This window comes from Festucalex cinctus, chromosome 7 (genome assembly GCF_051991245.1).
Source record: "Festucalex cinctus isolate MCC-2025b chromosome 7, RoL_Fcin_1.0, whole genome shotgun sequence".
Classification (NCBI taxonomy): domain Eukaryota; kingdom Metazoa; phylum Chordata; class Actinopteri; order Syngnathiformes; family Syngnathidae; genus Festucalex; species Festucalex cinctus.
In genome coordinates, this window is record NC_135417.1 from 22,590,349 (window position 1) to 22,612,153 (window position 21,805).

The 21,805-nt window shown below is 37.4% G+C and overlaps 1 protein-coding gene across 2 annotated transcripts; it reads left to right on the top strand.

Moving 5' to 3' along the window:
* Positions 1-3,431: 3,431 nt before the first annotated feature.
* LOC144022300 (DEP domain-containing protein 1B-like) lies at positions 3,432-15,085 on the top strand. Of its 2 annotated transcripts, none has more exons than XM_077527000.1 (11): positions 3,432-3,559; positions 6,055-6,320; positions 6,923-7,067; positions 8,790-8,917; positions 8,994-9,124; positions 9,209-9,256; positions 9,439-9,579; positions 9,657-9,823; positions 11,432-11,608; positions 12,308-12,493; positions 12,741-15,085. In XM_077527000.1, the coding sequence occupies exons 1-11, from the start codon at positions 3,512-3,514 to the stop codon at positions 12,903-12,905; spliced, it is 1,602 nt and encodes a 533-aa protein (XP_077383126.1). In that variant the 5' UTR covers positions 3,432-3,511; the 3' UTR covers positions 12,906-15,085. The 2 variants fall into 2 exon arrangements, with proteins under 2 accessions (XP_077383126.1, XP_077383128.1); XM_077527002.1 differs by having other exon boundaries at positions 12,311-12,493.
* Positions 15,086-21,805: the final 6,720 nt, after the last annotated feature.

Consider the following 21,805-nt stretch of genomic DNA (forward strand, 5'->3'; position numbering starts at 1 on the left):
TTGTCTTTCGGGCATCCGTAGCAGGAAGATGGCGGCTAAACAACTCTTGCAAAGTGAGACTACAGCCATGTAAAATAATTAGTGATCACTAGAGCTACGATTATATAACAAATTATAAAAATTACATTTATGCGATACAACATATTTGTTGTAAGTGTACATGCATATGTGTGTGTCTGCATGTCAATGACTGCTCAAAAAGGCTTGTATGCATTCACTTGTGGAAGTTTTCACTGCCAAATGTGAAGTGGCTGTCTACAAATAAAAGAAAATAAAGTCAAATGTGATTAAAATGAAGTCATCAAGTATAATCTGCTGCACAGCAACATTGCAGTGGGGCTACTGCTGTCTTGGCCAATGGACAACCAGATAGGGAAGTGCAGCAGTCCATGACACCCTTTTACCCACAGGGGTCCATCCAGAATAAGAGTGACAACAACGATGAGGTCATCAAAATGGGCCTTGGCATGATGTGTTTGAGAGCAATGCCCAGCTGGGGGAGAATTGCCGATTTAGTGAGCAGTGAAGCCTGACAACTCCACTACAGGCACTGCATAATTCCCAGCACACAGAGAAAGGACATGAGTTGGAAAAAGTAAATGTATGGTTCCACCATAAATAATCAAACACAAATGACATTCTATACCTTCTGGCTTACTTTGCAGGGCGATTTTGTTTTTCTTATTACACTCCATTGGTTTTGTTTCTCATTGAATTTTAATCTTAGAGAAACAAAGCCCGCTCTTCAAAAGGAAGTCAACAAGAAATAACTAAATAAGCACTCCTTAAGGGTTAAAGACTCTTTAAGGAGTTTTTGCTAGCACTGTAAAAACAAAACAAACAAAAAAAACTTTATTTCTGGCAAAGTAAAAGTAATTTACTACACATACTATCTGACTGACTAGACTAGAATAAGAATATTCTACAAATGTGTTTTTAAGGTTTAGTGTATTTGTAGGTGTGTGCTGGTGTTGTGGGATTTTTTTATTTTTTTTTTAAACACTTGTTGGTTTTTGGTTAATTATGTAGTGCAGCAGAGAGTTTACAGTATTGGCATAGTGTAAGTTAAAACTGTATGACCTAACAGTTACATAATATGAAAATGATCTTTAAAAAAAAAAAAACATCCCTCACTGACCCAATTTTATGCCTCCAATTTAATTTTTGATTACTGTATGATTTTAGACTGTCATAAAATCTGAGGGTTTTCTTTTAAGCTTGCAAACTGTTCCTTTCACTCAGCAAGTCAGCAGTTCAATGAAGCCCTAAATTAAAACATGTTTCACAATCTATCTACGCACATATGCAGTTTCACTTTTTTTTTTTTTTACATTTTGCAAAAATTTTAGTCTTAAAATGTCATGAATTCTCCTTTTTAAATTCTATTTTTTTTTGTAATGTGCACCCTTATTTCAATAGATAATATAGAATAATATTTAGTAAACATTGATGAGACACTGATATATATATATATATATATATATATATATATATATATATATATATATATATATATATATATATATATATATATATATTTTTTTTTTTTTTTTTTTTCCATTTGAAAATGGACCTAAATGTAATTCCAATAGCAATGTGAGTTTGCCAGCTCAGTTATGGAACAACTTTTAGTTACAATACTGCCATCCAGTGGGTGTCTCTAGACACTACAATTTATTGAACTATCTGGAAAAACATGGTTGCTTCAAAATGAATCGTTTTTACACTTTAGGAGTGTACAGTGCGACTGTCTCAATTGTAATAAATGGGACAGTATATACTGAGATTTTAAAAAACACAAATTCTTGATTATTTACCTCTACAAGTGATTCTGAAGCTTCAACTGATGAACACAAAGTAAAATAGCTCAGGCGCGCGCGCGCTTGCATATTCGTTTGCCATTTAACCACTGAATCCCAACTTAATTTGAATGGGTTACTAATTGTACTTTTGCTGAAAAGCACATCATAGTCCAAAATATCTAGTTTGATCTTAATGCAAAATAGAGTGCACATATGTAGCGCATTATCAACACCATATATTGTCCAGTTAAAGCACTTTTACCCTTTTACGGGGCCTCATATTCACTTTTTCAATTTGTTCTTTCTTATTATTATTATTATTTTTTTTTTTTCAAATCATCTGCTGTCTGCGTTTTGTTATGTAACATTCACCAGCTGAGCCTTGATTGGTCGTTACCGGAGCCATGAGCAACTGTGATGTTCATTTTGAATTGATGACAAGTGACAAAATGGCCGCTTCTGAAATCGATAAAAATGGGTGCATTTTGTTGCTAAATTCATATTCCACTAACACAATATTAATTACAATACATGTGTTCAGACTAATGGGACTGCATAGTACACATTTAAACGATTTGTGGGGGGTTGCCTTTCTCTTTCTAATGGCATTGTTTCATGCAACTGGTAAGGATGTGTGACCAAGCGGCAGTAATGCAAGACGTTTTGACCTGGAGCAAGTAAACGCTCCGCCATTTAAGGTTTCAATTATTGTGAATAAAATATTTTCCTTCCATCACTCTTGGTTTTATTGAACAGAAATAATTGTAGTGACTGTTACGTTGCCAATTCTTTATGGAAATGACAAGCAGGGACAATTGTAAATTTGTCCTCCTTTTCTGAGAAAACTGGTAAAATACAATTTGATTTGAAGACATCAATGGCACACTTTTTTGTTTTTGTTTTTTGTTTTTACAAAATATTGTATTTGTTCTCATATATGTATTTTGCTGTATTTGGGAGAATCTACAATGTACATAGTCATGAAAATAAAGCAAATCTATTGAGAAGATGTGTCTAAACTTATCTGCTTTTGATATGTTAATTGATCATCAGGGTTGAGGAACTATTGAAAACAGCCATTTTGCCCAAAGAGCTATTTGGTGTGGGGTGTGGAAGTCACTTTTATTACAGCAGAAAAGCTGCTGTTACATTTTGTCTCGGGACAACTACAATTTACTCAAGACTAAAGTCATTACAAGCCAAAATTGACCTATTGTTGGTCGCTGAATATTATATTTAGATTTTAACCTTTGGGTTTTATCTCTACTCCTGCCCTTTGTATTCGTTTGCTTGCCGACTTCCGTGCAGGAAGCGCTTTAGTTTCAGTTCCCTCTCCGTGACGGTGTGACACTGAATCATTTTCCGCCCTAGTGTAGTGTGTATTATAATTTTTTTTAATTGTGTTTCCATACGTCATTTAGGATAGAATGCAAGCTACCATGCGACCCTGAAGTTCCTGAACAATATAAGGCTACGTACTACGTAAATACTTCTGGTTGCTTGTTGTCACAGCAACGTCGACAACGCGTCTGATGGTCACGTGCTCAGCTTTCTATCCAATCACGTTCTTCATGCTACGTGACGTAAGAGATTCAAAGTATGCAACAACGTTCCTGTCCGTAGTTTCAGGATCTGGTCGGTCTTGCTCAGTATAAAGTTATTTAACTTTCAATGTTTTTGGGCTACTGAAGATTATATATTTAACGGGGATGGAGGGAAGAGTTATCGGACCAGGGCCGTACAGGGCGACAAAGCTGGTGAGTATGTTAAGAAATCTAAACAAAAGAGATAGATTGTCTGTTTAGTTGAGTTTTAATAACTTTGGAGTAGCACGTAATTGTTTATAATATGGATTTAACCACGAGATACCGCAGTTTCTACGTAAATGTAATTTATAGATACTTTTTAGTCGCGTTAGTAGTAGGGAGCTGCTATTCGTTTTGATTGTGCTGGCCGATGAAAAGGGGCTGTAATGTGCTGTTTTCCCAAACCCAAATGTAACTAAAACTCGCTTTAATAATTACCATTTTGCCTCTCATTAGTGAGACAAACGTGTTTCCTTACAATTCCATCAGGCTGATAAATAAGGGGAAGCCTGCAAAGTTTGTTGTTTGGCAGTGGATGTTTTGCCGTGACCGGCAACTGTCCTGCTCACGCTATTTGGCCGTGAATTGACTGATTGGTCAATCACCGGAGCCAGTGATGCACTGAGCATGGTTCCTGTCTCGCATCACCCCCTTCTGTGTGTTTTCACAAAGTTTTAATTTCATTTTTTCCACCGATAGGCTGCTATCGGCATTACCAGCCTGAACCTAACCAGGGCTGGTCTGGCTATCTGGCGTACAGGGCAGATGCCCGGTGGGCTGGCGTCTTTTGCGGCTGATGCTTGGCGATTTTCTTATTTTGTGGGAGCACCCCATTAATCCATTTACAACATAGACTGTAAACTGAACCAATCAACATCAGTGGCAGAGTTACATTGTAGCCAGGAGTCATGTGGCCCAGCGGTGCATTAGTCAAAATGCCAGGGCCGATTTTTATTTTTTTTGTAATTTATTTTTTTTAAATTTCAGTCCAGCCCCGACCCTTACCATAACCATCAGAGCAACCGTTATCGGCATTACCTGCCTAACCATTACCCCCCTTTTTTTTCCTTTGCGAATTAGCAAAATGTCAACCCAAAAGGATATGAAAAGAGCATTCATTTTCATTAGAAGGTACTGACAGTCATCAACATTAACAAATTCAGCAACATCTTTAAAAAAAAAAAATCACATGTACTGTGACTGCTTTAATGATAAATAACAATTTTATGTTACAACATAAGTGTTTGTGCGTTTTAACTGCATCACAGTGTGTGTGTTGTCCTGTACCAACTTGTACATGCATGCAGGCTTGACATATTAGGTGGCTTTAGTACTAAGGCGCAGGCCACGTTGCTCCCGGTCCCTGTATAACCGGTATCAGAATTTTGTCCGTATTGCTGGCAGTAAGTCAGATTTGGTTCTAGTAAGCGTTGGACTCCGCCAACTTAGGCTGCCGTTTGTCACCAATTCTGTTCATAACATTTATGGAAAATATTTCTAGGTGCTGCCGTGGCAGTTTGGTGGCCTCAGTATTATTGTATCTCTGCTTTTTGGAGACAAGATGAGTCTTTTGGCTTCTTCAATCCGCAATCTCCAACTCTGTTGGAGATGCAGTTGGGATGAAAATCAGGACCTCTAAATCCTCGTAGGGATGTCACAATATCCAAACATCACGATACGATATTGTCACGATATGAAGGTCACGATACGATAATTATCACGATATTGTGGGGGCGTTGGCGATATTCAAAAAATATCACAATATTGTAAAAATAGAGCACATACTAAAAAAAAAAAAAAAAAAACACACACAATATTGTGCTTTTGTACATAACTGCAATGCATATAAACCACCTACAATCTCTAATAACAATATTGAGGCACTTACTAGGTAATGCAAGTACACATTGATCGCTTCACGAGCAAATTAGGTTCCCCTTCATCTGACAATTAGCATCAATTTTAAACATAGAAGGCCAAAACATCCCTAATTGCACTAATAAACTAGCCACTAGAGGGGGCTAGAACTGCACAAATGGAAATCAACCTGACTTTTTTTAACAGATGTGTTCCTTTTAAATATTGTGAACATGACGACGACAATATTGTGGCAGTTTTAATATCACGATATCACGATATTGCCCTTATCGTGACATCCCTAGTTCCTCGGTCAGAGAAGGGTGATGTGCCCTTTCCAGGTCGGGGATGAGATCCTACACCAAATGGAAGAGTTCAAGTATCTTGGGTTCTTGATCACAAGTGTGATTGGGTGGATGGAGCGAGAGTTCGACATGCGGATCGGTGCAGCATCTGCTGTGTGACTGTGATTTTGGCTTCTCACGATCTTCAAAACATTAGAATTGAAGAAAAGCGATTATTGTGTAGAATTTGCAAGTTTCCGATATTGTGAAAGTACCCTGAATGCACCATGTTGTGGGGCAGCATAGAATCTTTTATTGAATGTAAAGAGAATTTTTAACTTGAGTTCCTCTTTAATGGTAACAAGAATGGGATCTACCACACCTGAAAGACTTTCAAACTTTAGTCAGGTTCAGGTTTAGCAAGTAAGTTGGTTCATTTGCAAAATATAAAAGGTTGTGTCGTTGGGCCTTTTTGTATTTCAAATGAATAATGTCCTCTTTTGTGTGGCGCTTCCTGTTTTACAGTGGAATGAAACTATTCAACTGTTCCGTGGAGGCATGCCATTAAGAAGACACTGGATGCACTTCCGCTACTATGATTGCACTTTCTCAGGAGGCGAGGCTGCGGATTATCTTCATCAGCTTCTACGGCACAACTGCAACTTTGGGCCGGAGGTGACTCGCTACCAGACCTTACAGCTGCTCAGGAAGTTCCTCAAGGCCCATGTTATCGAAGACATTAAGGGACGCCATGGGACCGAAGACTTTGAAGATAACAGTCATTTGTACAGGTAGATTTAGTTTTTTAACTCTTTCACTCCCAGCCATTTTCACAGAAACAATCCCGTTCGCTCCCGGCTGTTTTACTGGATTTTGACTGATGTTGCAAGGCACACAGAATATTGTGTTCTATTGCTATAAAAGCATGGAACCTATCAAAAGAAAGATTAAAGTCTCTTCTTTAATCAGGAAAAAAAGTATGTTTCTATCTGTTTCCGTTTTGCAGCAATTAGCATTAGAAGAGAGCTAAGTTTCATCAGTTTTCACAAATCTATTCAAAATTGTAAGTAATTTAGCTTTTTTTCTACATGGCTCTGGTTGATCTCCTTTGCTCTGCTGCCACCTGCTGGCCGTTGTGTAATAACTACCATTTCTGCAACCGTTCTTTGCAGTTGAGAGGCTGCATCAAAGCCTTCTGTATGCTCTAGCATAAAAACAAAAAAACGTATAATTACGTCTTTGGGACGGTTAAAACATTGAAAAAAAACCCAACTTATTTACACGTTATTGGGAGCAAATAAGTTAATATAAGTGTGTGAGCATGGACTGCTTAGTGGAGAGATGCTGGTTGATACCACTTCACTGAGCTCTGTGATGTCTCTTTTTGTTTTAGATTCCCCAGTTTGTCTCCCCTTAAGTCTTTTCCATCGAGATCTCTGTCGAGAAACAGCACTGACCTGCCAAGACTCATCCGCTGGGATGACTATGAAGAATTACCACAACAGGAGAACGCGGCACCTGTGAGGTCGACTGGCATGGTGAGACACTCACAGTTGTGCATGCTCAATTTTGAATTTGTGTGATGTCCTGGAGTTCTTCCAATTTGGTTTGAAAACACTGCATTATAACACACAAAATGAGCTTAATTAAAAATTTGCCATAGCAGCTGGCTCCGAGAACTACTGTATTCAAACAGGTCCTGCTGGACCTAACTGCGATCTTTTATACTGGACTGTACTTGACCACAATATCTCAGAGCCTCGGTTATAGCACCTTGTGGTCATCAACTGGTAGTCTTTTGGATTGGTTTACTACATGGGTTGTCAACCTTTTTGAATCTGAGAGCTACTACTTCATTCTGATTAATGTTACTGTTAATATTATTGTAAATATAAAGGGCTGCTTAATACAAAGGTTTACCAGTCACTGTAGATACAGTAGTAACTGACTTCTCTTGCACCAAATTGTGTTTATTCCCGTGTTTAACCTTAAGATGGCGCCACACACACGGTCTTTGTCCGCCCGTAGGCATTATTGTGACCCGTTTTGGGCTTTTGATGGTTCTGACCAAGTCATTTCAAAATAAGATAATGCCCAGGGGTTATGCTTTCAACAAAAATGCACTAAAATGTCAAAATAATGGCTAGGACATGTAGACAGCATGATTAGACGCCAGTTTATGCGGTTTATCAGGGAAAAAAAAGTTGATTTGGTGTTGGGGCGATGGAGTCGTTCATGAGATGATGTTCTGATTCTTTTGTGACGTCGTCATTTTTCTCTTTGGGTATTTTTTGTTGGCTGACTGTTCCATGTTTTCTCCCTTTGTCCTAAAGCTTTAGGCTGACAGATGTCAATTACTTTTTTTTTCATCTGTTCTTGAACTGGATTGTGTCTTTTTGTTGGAGCTTTTTCTTTATAGATCTTTGGGCTGTCTTCCTTGTGTCTGACAGGTTCGATTGAAATGATTTCTTGATTAAAGAGGTCTGGAGCTAATCAGGCTTGGGTGTAGTCAGAGAAAATAACCTCAGCTTTCCAAAAAATGAATGTATTTTTTTCCACACAAGGCCAGTAGCTTTGAATATTTTTTTTACCTTTATAAAATTCCATCACAATTTAATAACTCCATTAATTTAATGGTTACTTGGGTTCTCTTTTTTTTTTTTTTTTTTTTTTCTGAAGGGGCACAATGGACGACGAAGGAGCACATCTGCCTCACAATTCTGAGGCCATGGGTTCACTTACCTCAAATATGTCCAGTCAGACCTTTGGTTCAGTTGTGGTGGTTTTTGTGAAAAGTGCTCCATAATTAAATTAAAACTCTTTCACTACCAGCCATTTTAGAAAATTTAAAAATTTTCAGTACCCACTCGATATTACGTTCAATAATTATATATAAGCCGAATCTACCAAATGACTAGAATAGAATAAAATACTTTTGCCCAGTCCCGTTCTTTTATAATTGACAGTAGAAAAATGTAGATTTGCCAGAATACAGCCATTTCTCCCATGGACTCTGAAACTGTGTTTATATCGTATAAAATGGGGCAATGATGTCATCTACCGGTGGTTGGGCATCAGTAAAGTTGTTTCCAAGTTTGACATTTACAGTGGAGCATAATCAGATTCTTCCCATCTATCCTCACTCTGAAAAATTATAATTGACAAGTATACTTGTCACCGGGAGTGAATGAGTTAATATCTACAGATATTTATTTTTTAAATGTTTTCATATTTTGCACCATATCTGTCCTTTTTATCAGACTTCAGATTGTTGGACCAAAAGGCACAGTGTAGCGATTGGGGATGTGCATGAATGCAAACTAATCCGCAGAAAAGATATTACTCCCAAGCAAGTGGACCACATCTGGAAGTCAATGACAGCTGCACAGTATGTACCAAATCTCTCCTATGTTGGTTACCGCCATCTTCCATGTTCTTGATGTATGATATAATTTGACTTTCAGTTTACAGCGAGTGCTCGGTTTAACGACATTGGATGGTGTGTTAAATCCAGCACACGTGAAAGGCAAATACATAGTTCACAACGTCTTCAACATCAATAAGTCGGGCATAGTTGTGTTGGATAACAATGATGGTAAGGTGACGTCAAATACTTACTTTAACTGGTTTGTCACTGATGAAATATCTGACTGGTATCACTCTGATTCTTTCCTCCCAGATGACATGCCCTACTGGGTGGTATCAGCAATGAAATGTTTGGCCAACTGTAAGTACACTATTGTATGCAAAGTTTTAAACAAAATGGCGCTACATTGACACCTGTTTTTTCCTTTTTTAAACTATATCACATACATTTGCGTGAGTGATGAAACTATATTTCACTGTATTTCGCATTGGGCTATTCAGTGTGTAGAGAACTAAAATAAATGTAATTGTCTTCTTTTTAAGGGCCTAATGGCAATGACAGCAAACAACCAGTGTACCCAGGATTTGAGAGAGATATCCTGAAAACAGTAGCCGACTACTATCAGCGACTCAAAGAACCCCTGCTGACTTTCCATCTTTATGAAGTCTTTGTCAACATTCTCAGTGAGCTTTTCTCAACCTGAGTCATTTTTATTATGTGTACCTTCATGATTGAAAACGTTAGTACATTTCATCTGCAGGTCTGCTGCAGGTGCAAGACTTGGCCACTGAGGCTCTCCAAGTCAGCACTCTTTTGCTGCCACCGCCCAATCGCAGGCATCTTCAGCTACTGCTGAGACTTATGGCACGCGTCTCCAGCAACTCCCACCTGCTATCACTCAATGACACAATTGCCACCCGCACACTGGTATGGATTCCTAACAGTTATTTGCTTCACGTGTTTGAATCATCAGTATGTACTAGAGTTGTGCCGATAACGATACCAGTACTGGGAGGGGCACCGATACTGCATAATAATGCTGGCTTCATTATTGGTGGGAAGCCAAACAGTGGTATCGGAACAACACTAGTATATACATTAGAGATGCACCAAAAAGAAAATTATTGGCCGAAACCAAACATGAGGAAACAAATGCAGAAAAACGCAACACTGAAGGAAATGATAATACATTTTACACTCTGTCAGATTCATCAAAGGCTATGTTCATACTGCAGCATCGATTCCAATTTTTTTGACCATTGTGTTTTGTATCTACTGTAATTTTTTACATGTGAACAGTTGAATTCCGATTTTTTTTTTCCTTCATTTTATTTATTTAATTTTTGAAATCCGATCCAGTCCTCATGTACCAGCTGGATCGCAAATGGCACTGCTATTAATGCAAAATCATTATATAGTAGTATATTTAGATTCAAAGACTGTTCTAATATTTTCTTTGATCCTACAATACAATTCTTCTGTAAAATACAAACTGTTGAAAAAAGCAATCAAAACTGACTCAGCTTGACAGGTGTATTTCATATACTTTATTGTTCTCATAGAAACAGTTCTCTCCCTTTAAACTTCACGCTGACAGGTTTAGTTACCCGCCCACACGCACCACACTCCAGCAGCTTTCATTTGCGAGGCCCCATGGAGGTAACTTGAGGATATTTTTCTCTGCAATGAGACACCAAAGACATACAACAAATATGGTATTTGAATTGGTTTTGCAAAGTGCGCAGATTACTTTCTCCAACAAGCGCCAAGCGAGTAAAAGTTAAAATAAAACTATCGATGGTCCATGTTTGTCCATCTTCATGCCAGTCACTCTCTAATTTTGGTTGCACACGTAAACAGATCGAGGTTATAGGCCACCACAGGAAGTAAATAAATTGGTGTTGACTGGTTTTTATTATTTTTTTTATGCTGTAAATAATTTAAATTAATTTAATTTACGCTTTAACTTTGACAGCCCTATGTTATGTATGTGCACACCTACTGTATAGTGAATCCTCACAATTTGCTGGGGGTTATGTTGTATATACTTTAAAACCTGAATATATCACAAACTATGATCCCAAAATACTTCATTATAATTACCCTTAAAAATAAAGTGCTTAGAGATTATGTTCCATGTTAACGGCACATTTAAAAAAATAAAAATAAAATTCTACTTTCCTATTAGCCAATGTATTCAATTTTTGAATGTGGCGGATGTGACGTTATGTGCGCATTGTGTATGTGAAGAAGTGTGTGTGCGCGGAGTGGAACCGTCACTTGCCTTCGGTACCGGTTGGTGTGGGTTCACTTCTCCGCCTGGGAGACCATGTGTGGCTTACATGAAGTAAGCTTGTGTGAGTGTGTAAGTGGGTGATTTTAAAAAAAAAAAAAAACTGTGCAGTTTCATTTTTCATCAACAGGTGGCAGTAGTGATTCAAAATTAATTTCTGCTCCAGTGCCATCATAGATGCAATGCGAGCACTCAGTGCAGCTGGCAACTGTAGTTTATTTCCTGTGCTCGCCCCTGTTTAGATGGTGCAAATGTTCTCCCCCTGTGTTTTGGTCTCCTCGGATGAGATGGACTTGGACGAGCTGCTTGCCTCAAAACTGGTCACTTTCATGATGGAGCACCACAACACCATCTTCCAAGTGCCTGACAAGCTGCGGCGCCAAGTTGAGGAGCACCTTTCCCACTTCCGAAGAGTTCAGGTCTGTGCCAACGAGAAGTATCAGAAAAAGAATGGCTCCTATGTGTTGCATATCTGCAGTTGGTCTCTAATTGTTAGCATGTGGCCTATTTTCCCAGCACAGGTGAGCACAAAAGTAAAGAATGAGTTATTGTTATGGACTGGCATGATCTATCTGACTCTCCCATAGCAAGCACGCTAACAAGCTTACACACCTCTGAGCATGGTATTGACTTGGCGGATATGATTTCATGCTAATCATAAGCAGGAGGCTCTGCTTATCTGAGACTGCACAAAGACATTTCACACTGAGCAGACCCAGTGACATGCTTTTCTTTCTCATGTATCTGCTTTCGTAATGGGATTGCTCAAACACTGTCGTGAAGCACACTTTATTTTACCATAACCTTGATGTTATTTCAATTATAGGGTCGCTGCTACGTGAAAAATGTCCATTTTTGTGTGTTTGTTTTTTAGATGAAACTGAATGCAGAGTTGCAGACATCTCCAAAATGTAAAAAATAAAATAATAATAATAATAATAATAATAATAATAATAATAATAATAATAATAATAATAACAAGACATAAGTGTTTGTCACATAGCAGCGACGATATATATTTTTTATTTTATTTTATTTTTTAATGACATGCTCGCATGCAATTTCTGAGCTGGAGTGCTAAAGGCAAACGTTTCTTTGGTGATTTTGTTTTCCCCCAGCAGATTAAATATGCAGGTTCTGATACAGACTTCAGCACATCTCCAGCATTTTATAAACAGATTAGCAGGGTGGGGTCAGAGGAGCCAAAAGTGATTGGCACTCAGACACCTCTGCAGGAGCTACTGGAAGGCTTGATCTCTGACAAAGAACTTCCCGCCAAGGACAAAAGGAAAAGACTAAAACAGGTATGCCTTCATGTGAACAAGCATATAATATCAACGCCTTCTTAAAATAATCGCCTTAGTCATTTTTTCATGTTTTTCAGGAAACACAAAATTTGAACCATTTGCATCATGACGAGATTTAAAAAAAAAAAAAAAAAAAAAAAAAGACTTAGGCAATTATTTTTAAGAGGGCGACGATATGCCAGTTTAGATAATGCAACATCCTTCCTTTTGACTTTGCTAAGTAATACACATATTTTTGTTTCAGTTCCAAAAGTCTTATCCCGAAATCTACCGCAATCGATTCCCCTCTGAGGAAAGTAGAGCCGCTGTCATACCAGAGAAGAACCCTCGCGTCAAAGCTCACCTCATGTTTTTCAACATCAAGAAACCATCTAACCCTTTTCAGAGGAGCTGGAGTTTTAGAGCATAAACTACCAACACGGACTCTGAGTTAGTTAAGCTTGGAACGTATGTCAAATTCCTGACACATCAGAATGTTTGATAAACAAAATAGTTACAAACTTTCAGAGAAAGGTTGACAAAAAGGTTGGAAAGATGGACACTGCAAAAAAAAAAGTGTTTGTTGATATGTCAATTAAATTAATTATGGGCCAGTAAGATTAACAAATAAGCAAAAGAATCAAAGATGTTACGCTAGCTCGACTAGCAGCTTGTTGCATACTTGAAAAATTACATCAGTATTAAGTCATAATGTCCCAAGATACTGTTCAAACAACTCTTTTACTGCCAAACGTTATCCAAAAATACAACCCCATCAGTGCCAGCCGATTTCGAGCATTTTCACTCATTTTTCAAGACAAACAGAATATTGTGTGCTATGACTACGTAAACATGGTGGATACCGTACGAAAGATTGGATTCCATTCTCTCATTAGAAAAAAATGTATGATTCTACCTTGTTCCGTTCTTTAGTAATCACCATTTGAAAATGAATAATTTGAGTGACACCAAGCTATAATAGAAAAAAAAAAAAGAGAAAAAGAAGCTTTATGTGAAAAGATATATTTTCTGCATAACAGTAATATTTTTTCATTAGTGACACTCTGTGAATTAGATTTAATGTGACAAACGCTTTCCTCATCCACGTCATCCTCGAAAACGTATTTCCTAAGATCCGCCATATTGTCATGTCATTTCAATTGTGTTGATCCACGGGATCCAATTGAAAAGACAATGCTGCCATCTGCTGGCCAAAGTTAGTGGGTGTTTTTTTTTTTTTTTTTTTTTCAATTTTTCACCTTATTCATGACACCAGAGCTGCCCATTGAGGGAAAAAGAAAAAAAAAAAAAGTTGACGATGACGTCATTTAACGTTGATAGCCGTAATCATTGGGATTTCCATTAACGTTAATTAATGTTGACGGCAGGAAAATAGTTCAAAATTAAATACAAAAAAAAAAAAAAGCCAGATGAAACCACTAACAATACTGAAAATTGCAAATAAGAAATTGTTTACAGTTGACTAGCACTAAAAACCACTGCTGTTTGTTGCAATGAATTCAAATGGTTTCAATACTTGTTAAGATGTACTGTAATGCAAATTAAAATTGTACTCATTCACTCAAGTGAAATATGTGCATTTCAAAAAATATGGAAGTGTTACTGGGTCTAAACATCGCATGTCAAAATCAAAATGTTTATGATAAATAACTGCTGCATTCAGTAAGTGAACTATATTTGTACTATACACATTTTTGTACAAAATTGGTTGGCTTTTTTTGTTTCTTCTTTTATTTTTTGTCATTTTATGTAATGCAGTTAGTTTTATGAGTATCAGCATTTTCCTGGTAAGGTTGTCTCTAAGCTGATAAATGTAAATAGTACAAATAATGACAGTTTCACTTTTTATAAATTATAGTTAAATATCAGCAATTGACACCCTTTCTGCTTAGACAAACTTGAGATCTTATTTAATGTGCACACTAAAAACGTGTTTTTTACGGGCCACACTGTATTTTTAACACTGCTGTATTGTCACTATTGTCCTAAGAGATGTTTTATTTTTATAGATGCTAATATTGTTGAGCAATCAGTAGACTCAAATCAATGTAATAATAATACTGGAGCAACTGTTACACTTGAACTTGACTATGCTGGAAAGTGACACATTCAATTTTTATTTGATGTTGATTCATTCTATAAATCTTAAATGTATTTTGGTTTTGTCCTCTTCTGATATCCCAGATTTGAGATTGAGGCATTATTTCCCACTGGAACATAAATGCAGAATGATGATCTAATTTCTTTAAAAATATAATGGTACTGCAAGATAAACATAAATACTGTCATAAATGCTGTGTATATATTTGTACCTTGTTTGGATTATATTAAGAAGAGAGAATATTAAGAATAGAAAATATTTTTCTGTCAAACATACTGAAGGCATTGCGTCGAAGTGTTTAACCCCTCCTCAAGGTTTCTTATCTCCCCCCCGCCCCCTTATGTTTTTTTGTTTTTGTTGTTTGTTAGTTTCTCCTTGCCCTCTTGTTGTTAGATCAGGGGATGTTGTTAATATTTGCCAACTGTGGATGTTTGATGCCCTTTGAGACTCTTTTGTGATTAAGAGCTAAATAAATAAACTTGACTTGACTTGTATTGGTTTGCCTTCTATGTATGAGCTCTGGCACGAAAATGTTAACAGTGGACACTTCCTTCACATTAAGTTCCAAGCAAAACCCCCCCTTTTTTATTTATTTTTTTATTTTTTGTGTTTTTATTTATTATTATTATTATTTTTTTTTTTTAATTAATTAATTTATGTATTTTTGTACTTGTTTGTTCCTAGGTATGTTGCTTTTGTAAAAACATTACATTTACCTCACTTGCTAGAAAAGCTATATATTCCTAAACAATATTTTATTGATAGACCAGTAGGGAATTCATTCAGATTGTTGTATGCAAATTTAATAGTAATGATGATATTAATTCATTCAATTTATAGGCACCTTTTGAAGACACTCAACGTCACTTTACAATGTAATAAATTAGAAAAGAAAATGTGATTATAATGCTGTAATTAGGTTGTGTGTTTTTCTGCGTGACACAAGGTTATTATAGTTAACTAAAACTAACGAAAAAACTAAAATAAAAATAAAAAAAATTAGTTAACTAAATAAAATAACCCCGCGGCCCTTGTGAGGAATAGGAGGTCAAGTAAATTGATGGATAGATAAATAAAACAAACAGAAAATGCTTTAAAAAAAAAGAAAAAAAAAAAAAAAGAACTACATTTTATGTTTACAAAACTAACTAAAACCAGTGATTGGCTGGCAACAGGTCCATGGTGTACCCCGCCCTACTGCCCAAAGACAGCTGAGATAGGCTCCAGCACCCCCGCGATCCTTTGTGAGGAATAAGCGGTCAAGGAAATGAATGGGTGGATGGAAACTAACGAAAACTATAATTATAGCAAAAATGTCCTTTGTTTTAGTCTCTGATAATTAATTTAATGCATGAGCCTTTGGGACGATTTTAAATTTGATTTTTAAGCAGATTAATTTTGATATTAACCGGAATAAGGTTTTTTTTTTTTTTTTTTTTTTTAATCACTCATTCACACACAAGCTCACTTCATGTAAGCCACATGGGTCTCCCAGGCGGAGGAGCGAACCCATGCCAACCGGCACCAAAGGCAAGTGACGGTCCCACTCCTCCACCCGGAGCCCAACCGGAATAAGGATGTTTGAAGTGAGTCACACAGACGTGATGTCATCTAGCAGCAGCCAATAGAAAAGCACCTTCAGACGACGTCGCGCCCATGTTTTTTTTAAATATTGCGCACAAGTAATTACACGTTTAAAAAAATAAAAAAAACTAATTCTGAAACTAACTAAAACTAAGCATTTATTAAATGACTTAAAATAATAAAAACTAACAGAGCCTTAAAACTAACTACATTAAATAAATAAATAATAAAAAAATAAAAAATAAAAATAAAAAACTCAAAATAAAAAAAATAAAAAAATAAAAAAATAAAATGAAATGAAATGAAAAATTCCAACACTATAATAGCCCTGGTGTGAAGAGCCAGTCCGGGCCCTCCAGACAGGCCGCAGGAAAGTTGATTGGAGATGGAAGAAGAGGCTTCATGACTCAGCTTTGTCAGATTGGAAGAAGACTTTATTTCTGGCTGTGAAGGTTTCTCTAAAAAGGGTGGGGGTGGGGAGATGGCGAGATGCCCTGCTCTCTGATTTGTAGGGGCTTTTATATTTTTCCAGAGGAATGCCCCCGAAGAAATGACCACCTACTGATTAAGGGGTCCTTCGGGACAGTGGGGGTTTGGTTAGCACAGTTTGAAGAATAGTCTCTCCAGCGTGTCCTGGGTCGTCCCCGGGGCCTCCCGCCGGTGGGACATGCCCGGAACACCTCTCCAGCGAGGCGTCCAGGAGGCATCCGAACCAGATGCCCGAGCCACTTAAATTGGCTCCTATCAACGCGGAGGAGTAGCGGCTTGACCCTGAGTCCCTCCCGGTTGACCGAGCTACTTACCTTATCTCTAAGGGAGAGCCCGGACACCCTGCGAGGAAACTCATTTCGGCGGCTTGTATCCGGGATCTCGTTTTTTTCGGTCACGACCCACAGCTCGTGACCATAGGTTAGGGTGGGAATGTAGATCGACTGGTAAATCGAGAGCTTCGCCTTTTGGCTCAGCTCTTTCTTCACCACGACGGACCGATACAGGAGTCCGCATTACTGAAGACGCTACAATCGATCTCCCGCTCCATCCTGCCCTCACTCGTGAACAAGACCCCACGATACTTGAACTCCTCAGGATCTCATCCCCAACCCGGAAAGGGACGCATTATGCAACTTTAAACGAGTTAAACGCCATTATTTCCAACACTGTTTATGAATAACCTACTTTTGGAGGAAGTAGTCTTTCCTTTTTATATTTTCTGTAGGTTAAGTGGACATTTGACCTGAATCCCAATAGTATTTGTAATGTGTCTGTCTGTGTTGAGTACTTCTTTAATACAGCAATCCAACATGTGAGTTGCCATCTGTTTTTCTGTTTTTGGTACAATTTTTCACACAATTAAATCTAATAGACCTCGCATAATATTTCTTGGGATCAAGTCAAGACCTCATATTTCTATGATTTCAGCAAATGCCCTCCGCTGGTGTGTGATCAACAAAACAAACTCTTGGTGGAACCCCACTGATGGGAACCTTCTCTGTTATTTTCCTTCAACTCATTGTGGGAGTAAAGGAAGTCTAAATCATCAGATGGTGCTTTCACTGGGAATGAAGACAACGCTCCTTTTATGGAGATAAAGATACAATGGAATGAGCAAACAAAATTTCGATTCAAAGTAAACATAAGGGAATTTTAAACATGAAAACCACAGATTGAAATTGTAATAACAAAATATGTATTTGTGGAAATGCCACAGAGTTTAATACATACACTGCATAAAGACGCAATTAATCGTGGATATTACTTTACTACAACAACATCAGATTTATACCACTGCAGAGAATTGCGCTTCTCTCTCTCGCAACACAGACAGCAGCAAAAGACAAGAATGTCTTCTTTTTTTTCCTCATCGATACTGACAGTAGCAAAGAACATTACACAAATTGCATATACATTAACTCTTAAGACACATACAGCTATAGTAAAACTAAATCAAACATAAACTCTACCACAGCACCTTTATTTTGTGTCCTAAAATCAGCAGTATGCTTTTGTATATTCTCAGCAAGGGCCAACATATTTTCTCTATTTACATTTGGTAGTGTTTACAGAATAGGGGCATTTACAATCACAAAAAAAGCCAAATGTGTACATGAACTTTTCATGTCTTTCAAGATAAGAATATATTAACATACAATCAATTTTGCAATCATGATTGAGGAAAAAGAGCCACACAGAAGGCTTCTGAGCAGTTATCTGAGGCTTTACATTTCCAAGAGCTTCTTAACTCAGTGGTTCAAACTAACATGAGGCTTTCATACAGATTATACGAACATATTCATCAGTCTTTACTATTTACAGTAGCCCCTATTGAACCCCTTCGGACCCATAGATGATTGCAGTGGACATGACATATTCGCTTGTCTAAACCATCAAGTAAAACATTAGATAACCCCCCCCCCCCCCCCCCCCCCCCCCCCAATGTTCTTATGTAGGAAAAGAGTCCAAATCAATAAAAAAATAAAAATATAAAAAATTGCAAAGCAGAAAAAAATGGGTATGAATGGGTTAAAAGTCAAACATTTTCTACAGAACAGATGCAGTCAGAAAAAGACAAAATGAAGCGTGCTCCAATTTTCTATACATTTTTTTATATACATATCTATAAATCACTACACACTCAAACCTTGCTGTAAACATCTCACAAGACTTAAGCAGGAAATAGCACATAACGTTAAGCAATACAGTATACCGCATTCCAGTGCTCATTCTGATGGAATATGCATGCTACAGCAGCAAATTTTTCTGTGGCAGCCGCCCATACACAAATATTTTGTTTTCATGAAATTCAAACAATTCTAAAAAGACATCTCATATACCAAAAAAAATTAGCCGAATCTCAAATCTTACAGAACACTATTCTGGATGATAGTGGTAGAGCATTCCTTTAAAAAAAAAAAAAAAAAACTATTCTATAGCTGAATTTAATAGATAAGTCCCTCAGGATTCTGAAATATGAAGCACTAGTGCTACTAGTCACTGAGGTGAGAATATTTTTCCTTATTTGTTTGTCAATGTCAGGTGTTCAGCGTATGACAATACAAGTATATGGAGAATGACAATTTTATCTATCCGCCTATGTATTTTCCATACAGTTTGTCCCCAACCTGACCTGGTTGCCAGTAGGGATGTAACGATATCCAAACATCACGATACGATATTATCACGATATGAAGGTTACAATACGATAATTATCACGATATTGGAGGGAGGTTGGCGATACAAAAAAAAAAAAGGTCAATAATGGTGCCATCTGCTGGCCTTAGTGGGTGTTTTTGATTCCACAACCCATTGACCTGGCAGCGCTCCATTAGACATTGCACTGCCCATTGATTAAGAAAAACAAAAAACAAACAAACAAACAAACAAACAAACAAAACATAGTTGACGTCAATTAACGTTTATGGCGGCATACATCGTGATTTTACTAAACATTATTAAATGTTTTTGGCGGTTAAAGAGTTAAATCGAGGCACTTATTTGCTCGTTTCAAAAGCATATTCCGTTCCCCTTCATCTGATCATTAGTGTGGATTTTTAAACATAGAAGGGCCAAAACATGCCTCGTGAAAATTAAACTGCACTAAAAACAAAACAAAAAAAGCCACGAGAGGGTGCTACAACTGCACAAATGGAAATCAACCTGACTTTTTTTTTTTTTTAACAGATGTGCTGCTTTTAATATCGTGACATGACGACGACGATATATTTTGGCAGTTTTAATATCGCGATATCGCCATTATCGTTACATCCCTAGCCAATCGCATATCTCGACAAACATCATTCACAATCACATTAACACCAATGGGTAAATTAGGTGTGTGGGTCAGCAATAGCATGCCTACCTGGGCGTCCCAGTTGACCACATGATCTACCCAAGGGACTGTTCTAAAAATAGCTCAGCAGTCATGGATCACTGTGATTTCCTTGGAATGTTGTAGAAATGATAAGTATGTGTAGCCACAGTTAAACCCTTCAATCATTTTCTTTGATATTCTAAAATATATACATTATTTTCTCAGCTAAGTGTTTCATTTTGACATTATCTGTAACCTTCAGAAGTGTGTATCAAACTGATGGCCTTTTGCATTAATTAGTACCCAAGAAGCAGCTCTCAGTTTGAAGAAGGTTGTTGCCCCCTGATTTTGAGTCTTCAATAAAACTAACTTGCATGTTTTTAGAATATCCTCCTGACTACCAGCAATTCAAATTTGTCCTCTGAAGTGGACATTTTTAAACCTGATTATCTCCCACCCAGTGCATACGATTGAATTAACTAATTTTGTGCTCTATAGAGGACATTCAGAGCTTTCCAATGATACCAAATGTGTAGGGCTTTGCTCCCTTTGATTGCATCACAAAAGAAAATGGCTTCCCTCAGTGCAAGCACTTTTAGGGAAGAGGAAAAGTAAGTGTTTAACACTTTTTATTGAACAAATTTAGACTCTAAATGTTGTTAGCATGTGTTCTATAAGACTCTTAAGAACACATTAAAGTATTTTTTTTTAATTATTTTAACTCTATTTGAGCCTAGCATTTAAGTTTAAAAAAATGTCCTCTGTAGTGGACACAACTTAAAAATAAAACTTTTTTTAATTATTATTATTTCTTTGCAGTATTCCAGTTACTTCACAAAGATTGGGGAATATCAAAATAAACATGATTGGACAATATTTTTTTTTTCCTGGTAGTCAGGAGGATATGGGAAAACCCTTGAACCTTAGAACTGTGAGGCATATGTTCACCACAAGTCCACCGTGCTGCTTTTATGATTTTTAATGTTACCAAAAAACAAAAAAACAAAAAAACAAAAAAAAAAACAAAAAAAACGAACGTTTTGAACGGGGGAAAAAGGACATTTGCCACTGGACAGTTTAGTCACCTGATCTAAAGCTAATAGAGCATGATTTTCACTTACTGAAGTGAAGAAGCAAGACCCACAAACAAGCAGCAAGTGATGGTGGCTCCAGTACATCCAAAATTTGTACCAAAAGGTTAAAGGGATCGTTCAGATTTTTTAACATGTATCTCAATTTCATCCTCACCTCCAGTGTGTACGATCAGCACTGACTTACCCCTGACAGCGTTCTGTGACACGAGTTCTGGTCCGGTGTTGGACGAGAGGAAAATAGTCCAGCAAGCTGGCTGGGGTCTCGGAAACAAAGCGTTTTTCTTCTAAAAACTATCTGTGTTCAAAAGCGTGATACATTTCCATCACAATACTCCTTTTCCGAAAAAAGTCAGACGCCATTACCGCCAGACACTACTTTTCTGTTAGTTCGTATCACTGCGCGTCGCCCTGTAGAGCGCTAATTGACACACTGCAGCCAGCTGATCCTTCCTCTAGAAGTTGTTTGTCTTTTCGAAGGCGGAAGGATCAGCTAGCTGGCTGGCAGTGCAGAGCGTCGATTAGCAGTCTACAGGGCGACGCGCAGTGATACGAACAAACAGAAAAGTAGTGTCTGGCGGTAATGGCGTCTGACTTTTTTCGGAAAAGGAGTATTGTGATGGAAATGTATCACGCTTTTGAACACAAATAGTTTTTAGAAGAAAAATGCTTTATTTCCGAGACCCCAGCCAGCTTGCTGGACTATTTTCCTCTCGTCCAACACC